Below are 19,945 nucleotides of genomic sequence, written 5' to 3' on the forward strand. Positions count from 1 at the left end.
GCGAGGGTGGATAGGTTTTCTCCGCTCCCAGGATGCCCCGCTGCCCTTGCGTGACGATCTCACGGGGAGGGCGTGCCCATATGTCATGATTAGATTAGCCGTCCTGTGTAAAGCGGTCATCCGGTGTGCGCGCGCTGGGGGCACTTAATTCAGACGCGGACTGCCTCGCCGCTCTGAAAGGGACCGGGAAACTAGGTGACAGCGCGTTGAAGGGCCCGGGGCAGAGGGGAAGTTGCCATCGTGACGCGGCCTGCGGGAGAGTTTCGCTTTCACGTTAGTCGGCGGCGCAGGCGCAGACGTGTTAGCAGCGGCCGCTGAGGCGGAAAGCTGACTGAGCGCCGCTTTCGGGTAGCTTTTCCCTGGATCGGTGGCACCACGGACTTGGGGTCCTCGATCCTGGCCAGTGACCCGACACCACGAGGGCAACTTCCCCCGGACAGAGGGTCGCGGACCCTAGAAGAGACGAAAAGGACCCGGATCGGATCAGACCCTAACCGCTGACCCTTGCCCATGGCGGCCTTCGTAAGTATGTGGCGGGTTTCAGGAGACCCTGCGGCGGCTTCTGCAGCCCCTCACTCGGCCTCTCGCTTTCTCTGTCCGCAGGGCCCCGGCAGCCATAATATCACTGAGTATGTCGTTCGAGTTCCCAAGTAAGTCCCAAATCCCACCTCCCACCCCCCACCCCCCAAAAAAGGGATTAAAACCTTCCCAAGCCTCTAGGCGTTCCCGGCGCTGCTTGTGATTCCACCTCCTGAGTGGCAGCGACCTGAGGGCGGGGCTGGGTTTGAGCTGAGGCCTATCTATGGCATCATTGTTTTTTGAACAGAGTGATGGAAGGAATGAATGAATTCTTAGTGCGTTAATATGCAGTAGGATGCAGCCCCTGGCCTAGTATTTCCTCTGCCAGGAATACCTTTTTCCCAGCTGACAATGCTGCTGCATTCTTGTTGATCCCAAAAATCCAGTTCCAGTATTTTCCTCCTCCAGGAAGCATTCCCTGCTTGCCCTCCCTTCTTCTCTCCAGGGCTGAGTTCCAAATTATCCCCACATCTCGGGTTCCCCTAAATCGTTGTCTCTTCTATATGGGATTGGGAGTATGGATCTGGCTCCGCTGACTGACTGGGAACCTTTGGGGTGTATTAAAGGCTCCCATCATTGCCTGGCATGAAGGGCTGAACTGGGGAGAGTTTGTTGGATGGATTGATTGAGCACTGCCTCTTCTTGCCCATTCCAGAAATACAACCAAAAAATACAACATCATGGCCTTCAATGCAGCCGATAAAGTCAACTTCGCTACTTGGAATCAAGTAAGTCCCTGTTCCAAAAGGGGTTAGAACTTGATCCTGGACTCGGTGGTTATAATAGTTGCTTAGTTGTAATAGTATCTAAGGCTTAGTTTTCTCAGCACTCCCCCAGTGCCGAAAAATGATGAATAGGGCCCGGGCTGAGCTGCTGGGCATCACTTTGAATAAGATTTGTTAGGCCCTGCAGGAGGCCTTCTGAAAGGAGAATATTTAGGGGTTGTGCCCACTGATGGGCATTTTGGGCCTAGATTTATCTGGGCAAGGGAAGGGGAGACAACCTGTAGATGAGCTCAGAGCCCCCGTTGTCAGAAGCTCTGGAAAGGGCTTTGGAAACTGTCTCAGTCCATTGGGGCTGCTCTGACAGAACACCATAGACTGGGTGGCTTATAAATAATAATAGACATTTATTACTCATAGTTCTGGAGACTGGAAGTCCAAGAGCAAGGCCCCAGCAGATTCGGTGTCTGGTGAAACCCACTTTCTGGTTGATAGACAGCAGTCTTCTCGCTCACCGTCCTCTCAGAAGGGGCGAGAGAACTCTGGGGTCTTTTTTTTTTTTTTTTAAGGACACTCATCTAATTCACCAGGTCTCCACCCTCATGACCTAGTCACCTCCCAAAGGCCCCACCCTTACATACCATCCCACTTGAGAGTTAGGTTTCAACGTATGCATTTTGTGGCGGAGACACACAAACTTTCGGTCTGCAGCAAAAACCACTAAGGGTTTGAAACAGGGTGTTGTAAAGTGATCTCTGTGGGGTTGAGGCAGATGAAGCAGGGTTGAGGCGATAGCTCTGGTCATGGTGAGCGATGATGGTCTCGAGGCAAACAAGAAGAGAAGCGATTGAATGATGGTGTGTTTTGGAAGTGGAGCCAACAGCGTTTGTTGATGGATTGGATATGGAGGGGTGAGCGCCAGGGCAGAATTATAGACATGCATTTCAAAATAATTTCTACTGCTAAATTGCCCAGAGATCGAAATTTGGAAAACCTCAGCCTTTAATGGCATCTGAATTCACGGGGCGGTCCAGAATCGAATGCAGAGAGAAGAGGGCCAGTTCCAAGCAGGTTGTTTTTCCTGACCAACCACAATGGTTTTACTTGTTGTTGTTTTTTAAACAAAATTTTTTTTTTAAAGATTTTTTTTATTGGGGAAGGGGAACAGGACTTTATTGGGGAACAGTGTGTACCTCCAGGACTTTTTCCCAAGTCAAGTTGTTGCCCTGTAAGTCTTAGCCGTGGAGGGTGCAGCTCAGCTCCAGGTCCAGTTGCCGTTGCTAGTTGCAGGGGGCGCAGCCCATCGTCCCCTGCAGGAGTCGAACCAGCAACCTTGTGGTTGAGAGGATGTACTCCAACCAACTGAGCTATTCAGGAGCTCAGCGGCAGCTCAGCTCAGCATGCCGTGTTCAATCTTAGTTGCAGGGGGTGCTGCCCACCATCCCTTGTGGGACTCGAGGAATTGAACTGGCAACCTTGTGGTTGAGAGCCCACTGGCCCATGTGGGAATCGAACCGGCAGCCTTTGGAGTTAGGAGCATGGAGCTCTAACCGCCTGAGCCACCGGGCCAGCCCCACTTGTTGTTTTTTTTAACTTACTTGGAAATAATTTCAAACTTTCAAAAGCTGCAAAAATAGACGTAGTATAAGAAAGGCTTGCCTGAATCCCTTCACTCACATTCACTGAGTGCCAACTTTCTCCCCCTGTTTGCCAAGCAGGAAGTTGGCTTGGAGTATCTGCAGCTCAGTCTGGGGGGGCGTATAGGGTGTTCTTGGGGGTGGGGACACATCTCAAGCAAAGGCAGACACCCTGATGAGAGGTTTTGCTTCCTGCTCCCTGCCCTGTCCCTCCAGGCCCGGCTGGAGCGTGACCTGAGCAACAAGAAGATTTACCAAGAGGAGGAGATGCCTGAGTCAGGCGCGGGCAGTGAGTTCAATCGCAAGCTGCGGGAGGAGGCTCGGAGGAAGAAGTATGGCATCATCCTCAAGGAGTTCCGGCCGGAGGACCAGCCCTGGCTGCTCCGTGTCAATGGCAAATCAGGGAGGAAGTAAGTGGTGGTGGCGACAGGTGCCTGCCCTCTGCTAGGGGCTCTCTGTGAACTTCTGTGACCCATATGCACAACTAGGGTGACAGCATGTCCTCTCACGTGAGGTTTTATTTTTGAAGATGAACTGACTTGGTGCTGGTGCAGGAGCTCTAAGGACCAGGATGCAGGAAGCCCGGGCACCTGCGTTGGTCCTTATAGGCAGAGTAGGACACTCTGTAAAATCGTCTGGACTTTTGGGGGGGAAGAGTATGAGGGTGGAGGACAGGAGGTCGCCATGGTTCAGGCCTTCCAGCCTCCGATTTTGCTTGGAGAACCCAGGTGGCTCTGTAGAGGGCGAAATGGGTGGGCCAGGGCTGGTCCCTCTGGCCAGGCCATGACCATGTATGTCCCTCTGCAGGTTCAAGGGCATAAAGAAGGGAGGCGTGACAGAGAACACGTCCTACTACATCTTCACTCAGTGCCCTGACGGGGCCTTTGAGGCTTTCCCCGTGCACAACTGGTACAACTTCACGCCACTGGCCCGGCACCGCACGCTCACCGCTGAGGAGGCCGAGGAGGAGTGGGAGAGGTGCGTGAGCCTGGGCAGGGCTGGGATGGAGGCAGGACGCAGAATCGTCATTCCCAGCTTCACCAGCAGGGGCCCACAATGACTGTAAATGGGGTCCATCACCATAGCTGTGTGCCGAGCTGGGAGCTGGGGACTCCATGGTGACCACGTCAGACCCCAGCATCCCTCAGGGAGCTCCCAGTCCAGTGAGGACACCAAACCATCAGGACACAGGGTCCTGTGAGAGCTAAGGAGGTGGTGGCTGGGCTGAGCCCTGGAGCACAAATTGGCAGAGCAAGGCAGGGTGTCCCTGGGTGCCTTGTGTTCTCCCAGGCTGGTGTCTATTGCCTGAGATTGGTCTTGAGCCCGAGAAGTGCTGGGATACCAACACCACACCCAGACCGTTTCCTGGAGGGCCCTGGGGCAGAGGGAACTGAAGGGCCAGCTCTCCCTGTGTGATGTTAGGGTGTGAGTCCCCTGGCGTCAGATCATCCCTCATATCACCTTGGTCATGTCTGTGGGTCCCCTCTGGGGATACCCAGTGAGGTATCAGATCTCACTGTACCCTCACCCCTGCCCACAGGAGGAACAAAGTCCTGAACCACTTCAGCATCATGCAGCAGCGACGCCTCAAGGACCAGGACCAGGACGAGGAGGATGAGGAGAAAGAGAAGCGTGGCCGCAAAAAGGCCACTGAGCTGCGCATCCATGACCTGGAGGACGACCTAGAGATGTCCTCTGATGACAGCGAGGCGAGCGGCGAGGAGGGTGAGCTGGATGGAGCCCCCTGGTGGCCAGGGTGGTCAGGACAGCCGCCTGAGTTCTACCTGGGGCTTAATTTATAAAGGTGGCCCAGTACAGCATGGAGAGGTTAAGGCCATTGAAAGAAAAGTTGAGTCACCGTCCTCTGGGAAATGAGAGGCAGGCACAGCACACCACAGGGCCACTTGGGTGAAGCACCAGAGTTGGCAGGAGGCGGAAAGGAGTGATGGGAAGGACTCGGCCACAGCCTTTATCGGGGCTTCTGAGGGAAAGACAAGGCAGGGCAGGATGAACACTTCGGATTGGCCAGTTGGTTCCAGGGGTGATTTAGGGCAGGGCATCCCTGAGTGTGAGATTAGAGAAAGGGGCTGGCTGGCGGTATAGACCTGGGATTGGTTGGTTTGCGTGTAAGAGATGCACCTCTCAGCAAGCTCTTTCCTTTCTCTAAGACGTGGCTACTTCTGGGTGTCTCTCCCGTATTGGCAAGGTCCCCAAAATGTCCCAACATGCTGAGTGCTTAGCCCTCCTCCACTTCCCCAGGTGCCAAAGCCCCCAAGGCCAAGAAGAAGGCGCCGATGACCAAGGCGGGCCGGAAGAAGAAGAAGAAGAAGGGTTCGGACGATGAGGCCTTTGAGGACAGTGACGATGGGGACTTTGAGGGCCAGGAGGTGGACTACATGTCTGACGGGTCCAGGTGAGGCAGGTGGGAGGTGGCAGTGAGAGCCCGGGCCAGCCTGACGGATGCACTCACCTTCTGCCGGCTCTTACAGCAGTTCTGAGGACGAGCTGGAGGGCAAGCCCAAGGTCATCCAGCAGGAGGAGGGACCCAAGGGTGTGGATGAGCAGAGTGAGAGCAGTGAGAGCGAGGAGGAGAAGCCGCCTGAGGAGGACAAAGAGGAGGAGGAAGAGAAGAAGGCACCTACGCCGCAGGAGAAGAAGCGGAGGAGAGGTGGGCTCGGCGATCAGTCCCTGCCCCCTGCCTCTCAGACCCCTTCTCTGAGACAGAGCTGAGGGTGGGCGCAGGGCTTTCTGGGCCTGACACCCCTCCTCTGGTCTTTACAGACAGCAGTGACGAGTCAGACAGCTCGGAGGAGAGTGACATCGACAGTGAGGCCTCCTCGGCCCTCTTCATGGCAGTAAGGCCCAGCCCTGGCGCAGAGGGGTGGGGGTGGACGTGGTACCTGTTTTCCAGTTCACATCCCCGATCCCAAAATTCATAGAAAAAGAAGACGCCCCCCAAGAGGGAGCGGAAGCCATCGGGGGGCAGCTCTAGGGGCAACAGCCGGCCAGGCACACCCAGCACAGATGGTGGCAACACTTCCTCCACCCTGCGGGCGGCTGCCAGCAAGCTGGAGCAGGGTGAGTGGCCTTCCAGCCCCAACCCACCTACTGTGACCTCTTGACCTCTGTCCTCGTTCTCCCCACTGAGCGGCAGGATCTGAGCCCAAATTCGGGGCAATCGCCTATTTACCCCTGAGCCTCGTGGGCCCATAGTCCTGGCACCACCTCACCTGGGGGTTTTCCCCACGGTCCAGCCTCCCAATTCTAATCCTCAGCCCTTCCTCTGCTCCCACAGGGAAGCGGACCAACGAGACCACAACAGCCAAGCGGTTACGCCTTGACACAGGGTCCCAGAGCCTGTCCGGGAAGTCAACTCCTCAGCCCCAGTCCGGGAAGTCAACGCCCAGCAGCGGGTAAGTTGGCTGAGGATGGCAGGGGCAGGGCGGGGGCCGCAGGCAGGGGGGCTTCCCACTCACTTCCCCAGTTTCCACTGGCTCCTCAGCGATGTGCAGGTGACCGAGGACGCCGTGCGCCGCTACCTGACGCGGAAACCCATGACCACCAAGGACCTGCTGAAAAAGTTCCAGACCAAGAAGACGGGGCTGAGCAGCGAGCAGACAGTGAACGTGCTTGCGCAGATCCTCAAGCGCCTCAACCCCGAGCGCAAGATGATCAACGACAAGATGCACTTCTCCCTCAAGGAGTGAGGGGCTGGCCCCTCCCCGTCTGCCCAATAAATAAACTCTAGTCTCCAGAACTTCAGGGGCTCTTTTTTTTTTCTTTTAAAATTTTTTTATTTGATAGGGGAATATTGGGGAACAGTGTGTTTCTCCAGGGCCCATCAGCTCCAAGTCGTTGTCCTTCAAGCTAGTTGTGGAGGGCGCAGCTCAGCTCCAAGTCCAGTTGCCATGGTTTTCAATCTTTAGTTGCAGGGGGCGCAGCCCACCATCCCATGTGGGAATTGAACCGGCAACCTTGTTAAGAGCTCGCACTCTAACCAACTGAGCCATCCGGCTGCCCCACTTCAGGGGCTCTTGAATTCCACACACTCACTGTCATGGGTCCCACTCCCCATCTGTCACCTGCTTCATGATTCCCAGGACCTGGCATTGATAAGTCTGGAAAAACCTCAATTTACTTTGCCTATTGTCTCCGGCACCTCCTTCCGGAACCTTTAGGTGCCTCTTAGAACCTATTTCAAATTCTGGGTAATTTATTCAGGTCTGTCTTCCACTTTACCAGTTCTCTCTTTAGCTGTGGCTTACCCACCACTAACCCATTAAGTACTTAGTTTCTCTTTCAGATCAGCTGGTCTGTTTTGAGTGTTTTGCCCCTAATGTTTTTGATTCCTTCTTTCATATTTTTATTTTATGCATCCTTGTCTTATAGTTTCCGTCAGACAGGTCAGTACCTGAAGCTCATGGCTATCTTGTTCTATCTTCTGACTTTGTGATCAACTCTTGTGTTTTGTAATCTCAGAAGGGGGGCTGGTGGCCAGCTTGGAGCTCTTATCTGTGGGACTCCTGAGTGGTCTACTTTGCAGAGAAGTCCTTCCAGATGGTTTTTGCCTTTGCTCCTGCCAGGAGTCCCAGCCTGAGCCCATTTTGGATAGTTCTTAGCTCCGGGGCTCTCCTTATGTGTTGGCAGAAACCCAAACCCCTTTTATTGCTGATGTTGGCATCTGGGCCCTATTTTTCAGCTTTCCAGTGATGTTTCTGGGGCTTTCCTTATTTTCTTACAAGTTGGTTATGCATTTGTTTTTTGTAGCCTTGCTGTTCTTTGTAGCATTGGTATTCTATAGTGGGAGGACTTTCCCAGTTCACAGACAGTAATGCTGCTGGAAATGGAATTTTGAACCTTTGTCCTGAGTGATGCAGCTGGAGACAGGACATCAGGCTTCCATCTCGCCTGAGACTGGAAACTGCAGGTGGAAAATTCTTTCCACAGGCTCTTGGCTGCCAATCGCAAATGCCTGAGATGTCAGGCTAACTCCTAGGAATGTCCCAGGTCGGTCCAACCTCCTTCCCCGTGCTTCCGCTAGGCCTTTTTTGGGGCAGCAGGAAAGACGCCTCACCCCTTGCCCTGGCACTTTCACCCTGCACTCTGCCACGTGGACTGCAGTCTAAGACCTCCCTACCAGGCCAGGCCATGTGCCCCAGTGGTTGGAAGCAGGGGCCTGGCATTCAGCAGGACCTGGTTTCAAGTCCTATCTGTGTTTCTAAATTCTGGGTGACTTTGGATGAGGTTCCCCCCCCCCCCCCCCCCTTATTGAGTCTGAAAGTCTCAAAAAGCACTGCAGTAAGAACAACCACACCAAAATGATTGAAGCAATCCACTCTAGCTCGAGTTGCAGGCATTTCCAATCTTTTGCTGATACAAGCAAGGCAACAAATAGCTCTGAGCTTTTGTCTTCACTCATCTGTGGAGGACGAGTTCTGGAAGTGGGTTTCTAGGGTCAAAGGGATGGGATTTACAGTTTCAGTAGCAAATGCTCAACTGCTACCAACTTACACTCCTACTCACAGCGCAGGGGTTTGCCTGGGTCACACATGCATGCCAGCCATGTGGAAGCAAACTTTGATTTTTGCCAATGTTGGGTGCAGTCTCACCTGTGTAAGGTCGAGCACCTTTCTCACATGCACAAGCTATTTGAATATCCTTTGCCTCAAAAGCTCTTACAAGCTCCTCAGTGCCAGGCACTGTATTAAACACTAAATGTGCCATCTATCCTCAGAACCCCGCATGGGAGGCCCCCTTTCACTAGTGAGGGACAAAATCTCACTTCCCAGGCGTCACTCTGGGCTGGGTATGGAAGTCATTGTGACCTGCAGCTGCCACTGAAACCCAGTGGGAGTCAACCTGCACTCCGGTGCCCTGGACACTGGGATGGCAATGAGGCCCCAGAGTCCTCAGGTGGGCCTTCTAGGAGTCCCTTCAGGGTGAACTTCCTGCCCCTTGTGTCCCAGCTCTTGGCTGTCCCCAGGCCTCTCCCTTTTCCTGTTTTGATGCTGGTTCAGCCAGGCCCGGAGACAGGGGCATGATGTCTTAATCCTCCAGGCAGGAGTCATGATGGAAGAGTCCCCATTAGCTAATCCACCTGCCAACCCACCTCTTCAACAGACACCCATTCCACATGGTGCCTAACACAGGGGCTCCTGAGCCTCAGCTCCCTGCCTGAGTGGGAAGGGGACCCAAGGGGCTCCTCCCACCTCTCCCTCCAAACAGCAGGTTGGTGGGGACCCCGGTTGCTAGCCCTGGGCTGGGCCCTGGCAGTCTCCACAACTCTCGTAAATCGTCAATCGGGGTGGAGAGGATGTCGGACATGGGTCTGTGGAATGTCTGGATGGGGGGGTGAGCCCTTAACACTTAGAAGCACAGGATGCGGGGCAGAGGGAGCCCGCCTGCCTGGGTCTGAGGATGCGGAGGGGAGCTGGTGGGGGACATGGGGGTTTTCGTGCCTGGGCAGCAGCAGCTGGCAGTGAGGAGGTTATTCCCCAGCCGAGATGGGGATAAATTGAGAGCGCAGGGCACCCCCCTCAGGACCTGCCTTCACAATGGCCACAGGAAGAGTCCTGCTCAGCTCTCTGCTGCTCCTGTCACTGCAGCTCGGCTTTGGCGGGGGCCCTGGTGCTCCAGGGGCTCCGGTGGTGGAGGGCACGCTCTCACCTGAGCCAGCAGCGGACAGAGGAACCTGGAGGCCACAGCTGGGTAAGGACCTCCAGGACCCCGCCTGATTGCCCAGCTCCTTCCTGGCCAGCCCATGCCCACTATCAGTTGCCCCTTGTTTCCCCCAGGTGCCCGTCTGCGCAGAGCCCCACCTGGGCCGTGCCAGCTGTGGAGCCTGCCCCTGCCGGTGGTGGAGCTGGGCCTGGGCTATGCTTCAGAGGAAACAGTCATCTTCCGCTACTGCGCTGGCAGCTGTCCCCGAGGTGCCCGCACCCAGCACGGCTTGACCCTGGCCCGGTTGCGGGGCCAGGGCCGAGCACACGGTGGCCCCTGCTGCCGGCCCACCCGCTATGCTGATGTGGCCTTCCTCGATGACCGCCACCACTGGCAGCGGCTGCCCCAGCTCTCAGCGGCTGCTTGCGGCTGTGGCGGCTGAGGGTGCCCAACCTAGGGACCTGCAACCACACCAGGAGTTTGCTGCCTTATTTATTGGAGACTGTGATGACGAGAAGAGAAGTGGGTGGGCTGGGGCCACCAGCAAGCAACACAATAAAGGAAACTGCTCCTGGAGCCTTGCGACTCTGTATTCAGTGGGGTGCACCCTGACCCTGCCACCTTAGCTCCCGGTGGGTGGGCAAGTGGGGCCCTCGGCTTCCCCTGAAGATCCCAGCCCCAGCAAAGAGCCAGTGCAAGGAATGCCGGCTTGTCCACTCTCCAATTTTATTCACAAACACAGTGTCTCTGAGAAGCTGGGGGTCAGCAGGCTGGGGGTGGCTGCCCAGGCTCCCCTGGGCCCATCTCCTCAGGGAGGGAGCGGCAGATCACCGAGATGCGTCGGCCCCGGGGCACCCGAAGCTCCCCAAAAAAGGACTCTTCGTCTCGAAGGATCTCATGGGAGAAGTCATAACGGGCTGAATCTCTGTAAGAGAAAACAGGCTGTGGCTGAGTAGGGTGAGGGCACCCTTATTTCAGGCTGAGATTCTGCTGCGTGGGGGATGGTAGTATTTGCTGTGGGGGCTGAATGAAGTGCTGGGTGGTGTCTGACGAGCGGTGGGATGGGGACTCCTTGGCTGGACAGTACCTGAGGATGTACAAAGAGCGTGGCTCCAGCAAGAGTTCTAGCCACTCTCCTGGCTCCTGGGTGTGCACCAGGCGCATGACACTGGGAGACAGCAGGGACAGCCCGGCGATGGTGGCTCCGCAGAACTGGAAGAGGCAGCATGGTGGTGGGTCTGGCTCTGGCCTGGCCACCCCCTACCTGGCCCTCCCCGGGGGAGCTGGAAGGTTCTGGCCTCTGCCCACCTTGACGCTGTCCACGTGTGGCTTGATGTAGCCCCGAGGTTCCAGGTCTAGCACATGCACTGAAGACAGCAGGGTCTGGCTAGGGCCAAAGGCAGCCGCCTTCACACGCTGCAGGATGGCCCGGCTTGCCTCTGACCAGCGCGACTTTTCTGTCTCTCGGAAGCCATGGATGGCCTGCACAGAGAGCTCAGGTCAAGTATGGCAACTCCCGGGGGGAACTGAGAAGCTGAGATGTGGAGGGACAGAATGCAGAGCAAGGGGCTGGTTTTCCCAGCATGACCCTTGACCTCGCCCTCAACTCACAAACTTGGTCCTATCTAAGCTATGATCCTGGGTCTCAAACTCTTGCCCCATCTAGTCTGTCCTCAGTACTTGGTACCCACACTGAGGCTGGATTCAGTCCCAAATCCCTCCCTAGTGCTGACTTCGCCCCAATATTCAATTCGGTGTCAGTCTCCGCCCCCAACCCGTGACCCTTCCTCATCTCGCTCCACACCCGTTTCTGTCCCAACCCTGCTCCTGTCCCTCAAACACCCCTCAGTTTCAGGTCCTGCCTCCAGTTACGGCCCTGCTCTTGTCTTCAAAGTGTTCTCCCTGGCCCCAATGACTCCAATGCTTCAAGACTCCGCCCCCATCCCCAAGGTCCTGCCCCCAGCCGTAGCGCCATCCCATCCCAGAGCTCCATTCCCCTGTCCCCGCCCCCTACGCCCCGACGGGGCCACGCCTCCAGCATTGCCCGCCTCACCGCGTCCCAGTGGTCGTATTCGTAGCGGCGGCGACGTAGGTCGGGCTCCAGCTCGCGGCTCAGCGTCTCCTCCTCGGCCGCGGTCAGGAAGGCGGGCCGCACCACAGCTGCGTCTCGCAGGCGGTTCAGCACGGCGGGGCCCGAGCCTCGCACCCAACTCGGCCCGGACAACGTCCGCCGCGCCAGCTGCCAGCTGCCGGCCATAGCCCCGGAGCCCGGGAGTGGAACCGACGGGGTTCGGGGCAACGCCCCCGCCCCAGAACCATTGGCTGCGGCTGCACCGTGCCCCTCCACGGATTGGCTTTCTTTAACGTCCCGCCTCTCGTTCAAGGCGACAGCTTGCCCTCTCAAGCTATTGGCTCCTGCTAGAGCCCGCCTCCTCTGCTGCGCTATTGGGCGCCATCACGTCAGTAGTTTAGACTATTGGCTGTCCGGCAAGTCCATCCTCCAGGGCGCAAAGGCAGGATCTGGCTTGGGGTCCCGGGTCTGGAGTCATAGAATTTGGGCCTTAGGACTGAAGATTAAAGGTCGAGTACATTCAGTCTGAGATGAAGGGGTCGGAGGCACAGGGGTCAGGGGCGTGATGTTAAGGCAGGTTTATGGGATAGGGCCAAGTTTTCAGAGTTAGGGGTTGTGGCCAAAGGTCAAAGCGAGGCATCATCCACTTTATGGGATTATTCCCACTAGCATGCAAACAGGCTGGTTTGCATCTTATAAACAAACAAAAACCAAACAAACCCAATTCTTTTCTTCTTGGTAAAATTGGCATATCACCATTTTGCAGCCCTTGCTGCAATATATAGTGGATCTAGACAAAGATTCTCATTGGCTCCCAAACACGAAAAGTGGGACAAGTGAACTTTCTGTGCCTCCTGATGGCAGTACACAACCCAAACTAAGAGGTTATTTGCAAAAAAGTGGAACCTGAGTCCTATCAGATTTCTCTAGGTTTATACACCAAGTTATGGGAAATTCCAAGGACGGACGTCACCACCTTTCCTGACCCAGTCATCAAAATCCAGACTGAAAGTCTGCAAGACAAACGACCCTGTTTTACCAACAAGTAAATTTCAAGGAAAGACACTGAAGAAAAAGGGGGCGATTGGGAGACTTAGAGATCTATCAACTAGTTGCAATGTATGGACTTTATTTGGATCCTGATTTGAACAAACTAAAAAAAAAACAAAAAAAAAACTGGGAAAATCTGGATACTGGTTATTTGACCATAGTAAGTACTGTAAACTTTTAGGTTTGAAAATGGTATTGTGGTTGTCTTTTAAAAGATTACTTGTCCTTTTAGAAATACATACTGAAATATTTACAGATGTAATGAGAACTGAGATTTACTTCAAAGTAATCCAGGGCCTTGGGGGACAGGGAAGGACTTATCACAACTGGCCGTGAACTGGTAATTGTTGGTGTGATGGGTACTCGAGGCCACATCCTGTATTTTCTATTTGTGTGTATAAAATTGTCCAGAATGAAAATTTAGCCAAATGTAACCAATGAAGATAGTCAAATTAAAAAGTCCTTTTGACTTAAAAAAATTTTAAAAGTCACCCGTTCTCCCTCCAGCCGCAGCCCCATGTTCTCTGCTTCCTTTAGTCATTCCTTGAACGACTTGTTTAGCTCCAGTATTTTCTGGCCCATTCTTCCTGGGTTCACTCCAAACTGGCATTTGGCGCCCCCAGCATCAAAAAGTGCTCTTATTTGCCACTAGTGACTTCCGTCGTGCCAAGTCTAGTTGCCAGTTCTCAGCCTGACTGCTAATTCATTGACACGCATGTCTCCTACATTTTTATTTCCAACCCCGATCCCAGACTTACCCATCCCTTGAGATGTCTGAGGCACATATGACATTGAAAATGTCCCAAATCAGCTTCTGATCCTGGCTCATGAACCTGCTCAACCCCCCAGCCTTCCTGTCTGTTAATGGCTCCATTTTCCTAGCTGTTTTGAGCCAATCCCTTGGAATTTATGATTACTTTCGCTCTCAAATCTCACATCCCGTCTGCCCTGCCTTTAAAACCTGGCAGGGATTTGACCTCTTCTCACCACTGGCCGCGCTGTCAGCCTTCATCTGGATCATTGCAACAGTCTCCTAACTGGCTTTCCGGTTTCTGAGCTTGCTGTACTCATCCCACCTCCGCATGGGAGCCATAGTTATCCTTTCTGTTCCTCTTCTCAAAACCCTGTGGCTCACCCCCTCCTTGCTAAGGCCTACCAGTCTTTGGAGATCTGTAATCCTCCACTTTGTGCCCCATTCTTCTCCACTCTCCCCATCACTCACTCCACTCCAGCCTGTGGCTCCTTCCAGGTGCCAGGCCCTTCCTGCCTCAGAGCCTTTGCACTTGCTATGCCCTCTGCCAGGACTGCTCTGTCCCAGGATAGCAAATGCCTCCCTCCTTCACCTCCTTCAGGTCTTTGCTCGTGTCACCTTCTTAGCAAGGCCTTCGCTGCCCACCCCATCTACACACACACACAGTCTCTCTACATACTTCTTTCCCTGATTTTGTTTTTCAAACTATCTACCCCCACAAGAGTACGTTCTTTGAGGTCAGAGATTTTTGTGTTTTCTTCACAATGTGTCACAGCCTCCAGAACAGTGCCTGGAATGGCGTATGCACTCAGTTGAGGTTGCTGAAGTTAGGGAGATGGAGGACAGAGTTTCCAGGTCAGGATGAAAGCAGAAGGGACCGTGTGAAGCACATGCATGGTTGTGGAGCAGGGAGGCCAGGTGTCACAGGAAGGGAGCAAAGACTACAAAGATTTAATTTAAAATCACAGTGTCTCAGCCAGGATACCTGCCCTTAGGGGCACCCCCAAATCCAGAGGTCCTCAAGGGGCCCGTCCAGGCTTGGCAGTGAGGGGCGGGCAGGGCTACAGCCCCACCATATGGCCCCTCAACTTTCCTCCAGAGGGTGAAGTCCACTCAGATGCTTGCTGGGGCAGGTTCTGCTGCCGTCGCCGCCACCACAGGCTCCTTCTGCACCAGCTCAGGCTCGTCCTCACCATCCTGGGGTGGGTGCACCAGGACCTTGTCTAAGATGCCAAACTCCTGGGCCTCCATGGGGCTCATGTAGCGGTCTCTCTCCATGGCTGACTCTGCAGAGGGTAGGGAGGGGGAGGCAGGACGAGTGGTTAAGAGCAGAGACCTGAAGCTGGGTTTGGATCCCTTTCTGCCACTTCTTCCCTGTGTGACCCTGACTTCCCCCTTTATGCCTCAATTTCCCCATTGCTAAAATACCTATTGAAATTTTAATTTTTTTACTTGTTATTGATGGATAATACACATCCAGGAGAGGGCATGGATCGGAAGTGGATAATATGGTGAATTTCAGACTGAACGTAACACACATGGCCAGCATCCAGATCAAGAAATGGGATGTTGCCAGACCCCCCTGAAACCCCGCTCAGGCACACTTCCTGTCACTAACTCCTGCCCAAGAGTAACCAGTATCCTAACAGTAGTCTGTCAGCATAGATTAATTATGCCTGTTTTTGTTCTTTACATACATGGAATCACAGTATTACTCTTTTCCACTCAGCTCTAGGTTTCCAAGGTCCATGCAGCCTGCTGTGTGTCATTGTGGACCATTCTCTCATTGCTTTTGGCATTCCGCTGTGTGAGTAACCCTCCACTAACGCACTCACTCACTCCATTGCTATGGGCATCAGGGTATTTTCCCATTTGCTGTTTGTATGAACAGGACTGCTGTCAGCATCTTTGGTGGACATTGCACTCAGTTCTCTCAATTACATGCTGAGCAGAGGAACCCTGCATCTTTCCGCATATTTAGCCTTAGCCAGTAGTGCCAGACAGCTGAAGTCAGGGAGCTGCAGGTCAGTGCCTCAGTGGCTGCACCATTTTCACTCTGGCCAGCAGTGAATCAGCATTCCAGTTGCTCCGTGTTCTCGTCAGCATTCAGTGTTGTCAGTATTTTCTATTTCAGTCGTTCTAGTGGATTGAAATGGCATCTCTTTGTGGCCTAAACGTGCCTTTCCCTCATAACTCACGATGTCATGATGAAACATCATCACTAAAGATGGTGAGCATCTCGTCGTATGTTTCTTGGCCACTCGGAATATTCTTTGTTGAAGATCCTGCTCAAACCTTTTGACCTATCTCCATGAAGTTTCTGTGAGGATTCTGTAAATTGGTCTTTTTAAAGTGCTTACAACAGGGGTTCTCAAATCCCCCTGGGGACACTGGGCAATGTCTAGAGACAGTTTTGTATGGTCAAAATTGCAGGGTGCTCCTGGCACCAAGTGGGTGACAGCTAGGGATGCTGCTTAACATCTGACAATGCCCGTGACAGCCCCCACCAGAGGATGATCCGGCCCCAAGTGTCAATAGTACTGAGGTAGAGAGGCCTTGGCCTAGCGCAAGGTCTGTCACTTGCCTCTGAGTTGGTTCACATACAGGGAAGCAGCTGGGGGACCTGCCTGGGGAGGGGCACTCACCAATCACCTGCAGGCTCTGTTTGGTGTGCTTGGCGTAGATGTTGTACAGCTGCTTCTTGAGTTTCACGATCTCCTCTGCCTGAATGGCGATGTCTGTAGCTTGGCCCTGGGGGAACATCCCAAGAGGCAGAAGGTTGCAGCCAGTGTCCGCCACTCACGGGGAGGCTGGAGATGGGTCTTGGGAGCCCCCTCTGAACTGCAGACTACCAGTGCTCGGGCAGGCAGTGAGTGGGCCAGGGCTTTGTGAGTCCCTCCACATCCTACTTCCTCCTGGCCACCACCAGGAAGGCTCCCTGGATTAAATATAGTTTCTTATTTTCTGTGTCTGGGCCTCATTGACCTGGAGGAATGGTCCATCCCAGGGCTAGCTAATTCTTTTTTTTTTTTTTTTTTTTTTTGCTAGCTAATTCTTAAATACAGCAAATAGCTCTCCCACAAGCACACCTTTCATGTGCAAATCAGCCAATCCAGGGCCCACATTCCTACCACCTCCTCTGGGGACTCTGGACCACTGTCCCCTTGCCTTGATCACCCAGGACCAGGTGCCAGACAACTAGGGACAGCTCCTACATCCCAGAGCTTGTTGCAGTTATTCAAATTAGCCAGTCGTAAGCCTGTTTATCTTGACTTGCCAATTTTTTCCCACAGAAACTACAATAAAGGTTCTTGCCAAGTTTTCCTCCTGCTCCCTCTGCCTCCCGACCGACCCTGATGATTCCTTGTGTGGCCCTGCCATCGTCTGTGTGCCCCCTCCTGGAAACTGTGAGTAACAGCCTTTTCAATGGCAATCGTCTTTAGTTGACCTCACCATACCTGCACAATAACAAACCCTACATTTTAAAACACTGACACCCCCACATGACTTCCACCATCATTGCTCTGTCTAGACCCCTGTCCCCCATCCCCGAAGCAGATTGCAGGGCCTGGCACTCACCCGGGCGCCCCCAGAGGGCTGGTGAATCATGATGCGAGAGTTGGGGAGTGAGTGGCGCATGCCTGGGGTGCCGGCGGCCAGAAGCAGGGAGCCCATGCTGGCAGCCTGGCCTACGCACCACGTGCAGATTGGGTTCAGGATGTACTGCATCGTGTCATAGATGGCCAGGCCCGAGGTCACCATGCCACCTGCGGGGAGGGGTGCAAGTGAGTGACTGTGCCGGCTCCTTCCACCATCCTTTCTGTATTGCAGCCCTTGTTCCAGGGAGGGCTGATGTGGAGGTAGCCCTTTAGAGCAGGGATCTGCAAATACCTCCGGGGGTTGGGAGGTGACAAAATAGGTAACATGGGCCAGGTAGGAGCAAAATGAGAGTGCTCCAGAGTGATCTGATTGTTGCCACATGTGCACATGGGCCCAGGGGGACCAGATCTGCCAAACTTTTAAGAGATACTAGGAATTGGGAGATGTGGTAGCTAAGAGTGAAGCTCTAGAGGCAGCCTGCCTGGGTATGAACCCTGGCTGGGCAACTTCTCATCTGTGTGGCTTTGGGCAAATTACTTAGCCTCTCGGAGCCAGGGTCTCCTCGTGGATTGTGGTAACTAAACAGTACCTAGCACGTGAGGTTGCCATGAGGACCAAACAAGTTGAATGTGTGTATGATACATTGCTTAGAAAAGCGCTTGACACAGTAAGTGCTCAATCAAGATTCGCTATTCTTTTTATTTCGGGGTGGTGGTGGTGGTGGTGGTGGAATCAACCAATTTTAAAATGTTGACAACTAGGTCAGGTTGGTAAAATGTTATGTGTATGATCAGAGTCAAGTTCAGCTTAAGTTCTGTGAACCTAGACTTAAAAGCAAAGAACAAGCAGCTTTTGGAGGTTTCATACTCTTTTGGGATTCTGAAGGAAGATCGGAACCCTTTCTGTCTCCAGAGAGAGAACATCCCTGATGGGGTGGGTTGGGGGGGGGAGTCTTGGTCCCTTGGGTGGGAATCACCCAGTGTGTCCAAGGAGCGCTCCCGGCACCCAAGGGAGGCTTCGCTCACCAGGGCTGTTGATGTACATGTGGATGGGCTTCTTGTTGCTCTCAGACTGCAGGAACAGCAGCTGCGCAATAACCAGGCTGGCGACGCTGTCGTCGATCTGCAAGTGGGAATGGCGCGGGTGTCCTCAGATGGGGGTGGGGAGAAGGCTAAGGGAGGCGGTGAGGGGGTGGCTGGGGATGAATCAGGAAACCAGGATGGGGGTCAGAGCCCGAGTAAGACGGGTCGGGAAGAATTCAGGATCCAGGAGATGTGGGGGGGTGGTTGGGATCCAAGGAGTTTGGCTCACGGGAAGGGGGGAGTCAGTGGGCTCAGAGCACAGGAAGGGAAGCGGTCAGGAGGGCTGGAACCCAGGAATGGGGAGGAGATCATAGGTGAGGGAGGGAGTCAGAAATCAGGAAGGACTAGACTTTAGTCACTAGAGGGAATGGAGGAAGTGGAGGGTAGCGGGGGCCAGGAGGAGGGTCAGAAGGCTTCTGTGACCAGAAAGTGGAGTGTCAGATTGGGACCAGAGCGGAACCTGGGGAGGAAAGTCAAGGGGAAGAGATCAGGGGGCCTAGAGGGTTCCACAAGGAGGGTCGCATGGGGTCCAGGCGGGCGCAGGGGAGGATCCGGGCGCGGGGCGCTCACCGGACCCATGACGCACACAATGCGCTCCCGTAGCAGCCTCGAGTAGATATCATAGGCGCGCTCGCCACGACCCTGGGGGAGAAAGATATGGGTGAGGGTCAAGAGTTGGCCGTGCCCCCAGCCCCGAGCCCTCAGGCCGTGTCCCGGGTCGGCCGCAGTACCGTCTGCTCCACCACGATGGGAATGAGCGGGAGAGCCCGGGCCGCCGTCGCGTGCAGGCTCCGCTGCAGGGCTAAGCTGGTGTTGGGTGTCCGCTGCGGGGGGAAGGGGGCAGCGAGGCTAGGCCCCAACGCGGGGAACCTGCCAGCCGCCACCCGGGCCCCCCCCACCAATATTCTGGGCCACATCCCGCCGCTTGTCCGTTCCGGCTTCCGTCCGATGGCCGAACTACAACTCCCGGCGAGCTTTGCGCTCACGGCGCTTGCTCATTAGGTCACCCATTCCGGAAACAGGGCGGGGAACGTTTAGGGGCGGGGCGGAGCCTGGAGGGGGCGGGGCTAGGAAGGAAGTGGAACTCAGGCGGAGCTGGAGAACTTTCAGAACTTTTAGTTCAAATCCCTTTACCGACAAATTCGTCATGATTTTCTGCTCTTCATTACTTATCTTAAAAATCAGTTTCATTGTGCTCACTGGGACCTGGTCTTGGAGAGCTTCTAGCTTGATAGGACCAACTCCTACCGAGACCTTCCTATTCATCTATGGTCATGTGTGGGATGGAGGGAGGGACTCCAGGCTGTGGGAGCCCAAGTGTGGGCTCAAGCGCTGACTTACTGTGTGATCTTAGGTGCATTACCTAACCCCTCTGGGCCTGAAGTTTCTCATCTAGAAGATGGCAATGATCAAAGCCGTCTCACAGGGAAGGATATAAGGATACCTGTTGCTGAGGCAGCATATTGAAGTAATTTGAGTTCAAATCTTGGTTCCATTACTTAACTAGTTGTGTGTCCTTGAGCCTCAGTTTCCCATCTGTGAAACGGGGATTATGATAATAACCTAGTTCTAGGGTTGTTGTGCCTACGATCCTCAGAATGGGGCCTGGAATGCAGTAAGTGCTCAGCTTGTATTAGCTACTCATATTGATGTGTATTAGTTACTGATGCTTTAGATCAGGAACCACGGGATTCCAAGAAGTCCTCTCAAATAAGGGTCCATTTAAAGTGGGTTTTGATGCATATGTAGGAGTTCACAGGCAGACTGCCAAAGGGCTGGACTCTAAACTCAAT

At 54.2% G+C, this 19,945-nt stretch overlaps 4 protein-coding genes across 6 annotated transcripts; 2 read left to right on the forward strand and 2 right to left on the reverse strand.

Annotated features, from left to right (window-relative positions):
* Positions 1 to 73: 73 nt before the first annotated feature.
* On the forward strand, positions 74 to 6,695 carry GTF2F1 (general transcription factor IIF subunit 1). 3 transcript variants are annotated; one of them, XM_033135300.1, is made up of 13 exons: positions 79 to 273; positions 353 to 522; positions 604 to 650; positions 1,235 to 1,307; positions 3,155 to 3,348; positions 3,746 to 3,916; positions 4,479 to 4,663; positions 5,198 to 5,351; positions 5,428 to 5,606; positions 5,720 to 5,793; positions 5,878 to 6,016; positions 6,234 to 6,351; positions 6,441 to 6,695. In XM_033135300.1, exons 2-13 carry the CDS (start codon positions 511 to 513, stop codon positions 6,643 to 6,645), a joined length of 1,551 nt encoding a protein of 516 aa, XP_032991191.1. In that variant the 5' UTR covers positions 79 to 273; positions 353 to 510; the 3' UTR covers positions 6,646 to 6,695. The 3 variants fall into 3 exon arrangements, with proteins under 3 accessions (XP_032991192.1, XP_032991193.1, XP_032991191.1); XM_033135301.1 differs by having other exon boundaries at positions 74 to 522; positions 5,431 to 5,606; XM_033135302.1 differs by having other exon boundaries at positions 78 to 522; positions 1,146 to 1,307.
* Positions 6,696 to 9,492: 2,797 nt separating this feature from the next.
* Positions 9,493 to 10,040, forward strand: PSPN (persephin). The gene is made up of 2 exons (XM_033133375.1): positions 9,493 to 9,646; positions 9,733 to 10,040. The coding sequence occupies exons 1-2, from the start codon at positions 9,493 to 9,495 to the stop codon at positions 10,038 to 10,040; spliced, it is 462 nt and encodes a 153-aa protein (XP_032989266.1).
* Positions 10,041 to 10,304: 264 nt separating this feature from the next.
* Positions 10,305 to 11,961, reverse strand: ALKBH7 (alkB homolog 7). The gene is made up of 4 exons (XM_033134453.1): positions 11,652 to 11,961; positions 10,907 to 11,080; positions 10,686 to 10,810; positions 10,305 to 10,523 (listed from the first exon to the last, which is right to left on the reverse strand). Exons 1-4 carry the CDS (start codon positions 11,853 to 11,855, stop codon positions 10,361 to 10,363), a joined length of 666 nt encoding a protein of 221 aa, XP_032990344.1. The 5' UTR covers positions 11,856 to 11,961; the 3' UTR covers positions 10,305 to 10,360.
* Positions 11,962 to 14,399: 2,438 nt separating this feature from the next.
* Positions 14,400 to 19,120, reverse strand: CLPP (caseinolytic mitochondrial matrix peptidase proteolytic subunit). Its single transcript, XM_033134452.1, has 6 exons — positions 18,884 to 19,120; positions 18,723 to 18,794; positions 18,096 to 18,192; positions 17,050 to 17,237; positions 16,116 to 16,221; positions 14,400 to 14,756 (listed from the first exon to the last, which is right to left on the reverse strand). The coding sequence occupies exons 1-6, from the start codon at positions 19,067 to 19,069 to the stop codon at positions 14,584 to 14,586; spliced, it is 822 nt and encodes a 273-aa protein (XP_032990343.1). The 5' UTR covers positions 19,070 to 19,120; the 3' UTR covers positions 14,400 to 14,583.
* Between the last annotated feature and the right edge of the window lie 825 nt (positions 19,121 to 19,945).

This window comes from Rhinolophus ferrumequinum, chromosome 18, assembly GCF_004115265.2.
Source record: "Rhinolophus ferrumequinum isolate MPI-CBG mRhiFer1 chromosome 18, mRhiFer1_v1.p, whole genome shotgun sequence".
NCBI lineage: Eukaryota > Metazoa > Chordata > Mammalia > Chiroptera > Rhinolophidae > Rhinolophus > Rhinolophus ferrumequinum.

Excerpts from the sequence above, each read along its gene's own strand:
- GTF2F1 (XM_033135300.1), top strand. Across the intron at positions 651-1,234 it reads TATGTCGTTCGAGTTCCCAA|AAATACAACCAAAAAATACA; the intron begins GTAAGTCCCAAA and ends TGCCCATTCCAG. Across the intron at positions 3,349-3,745 it reads AATGGCAAATCAGGGAGGAA|GTTCAAGGGCATAAAGAAGG; the intron begins GTAAGTGGTGGT and ends GTCCCTCTGCAG.
- PSPN (XM_033133375.1), top strand. The coding sequence starts at position 9,493 with ATGGCCACAGGAAGAGTCCTGCTCAGCTCTCTGCTGCTCCTGTCACTG. Across the intron at positions 9,647-9,732 it reads AACCTGGAGGCCACAGCTGG|GTGCCCGTCTGCGCAGAGCC; the intron begins GTAAGGACCTCC and ends TGTTTCCCCCAG.
- ALKBH7 (XM_033134453.1), bottom strand. The coding sequence starts at position 11,855 with ATGGCCGGCAGCTGGCAGCTGGCGCGGCGGACGTTGTCCGGGCCGAGT. Across the intron at positions 11,081-11,651 it reads AATACGACCACTGGGACGCG|GCCATCCATGGCTTCCGAGA; the intron begins GTGAGGCGGGCA and ends CTCTCTGTGCAG. Across the intron at positions 10,524-10,685 it reads CGCTCTTTGTACATCCTCAG|AGATTCAGCCCGTTATGACT; the intron begins GTACTGTCCAGC and ends TTTCTCTTACAG.
- CLPP (XM_033134452.1), bottom strand. The coding sequence starts at position 19,069 with ATGTGGCCCAGAATATTGGTGGGGGGGGCCCGGGTGGCGGCTGGCAGG. Across the intron at positions 18,193-18,722 it reads TTGTGTGCGTCATGGGTCCG|ATCGACGACAGCGTCGCCAG; the intron begins GTGAGCGCCCCG and ends TCCCACTTGCAG. Across the intron at positions 17,238-18,095 it reads CATGTACATCAACAGCCCTG|GTGGCATGGTGACCTCGGGC; the intron begins GTGAGCGAAGCC and ends CCCTCCCCGCAG.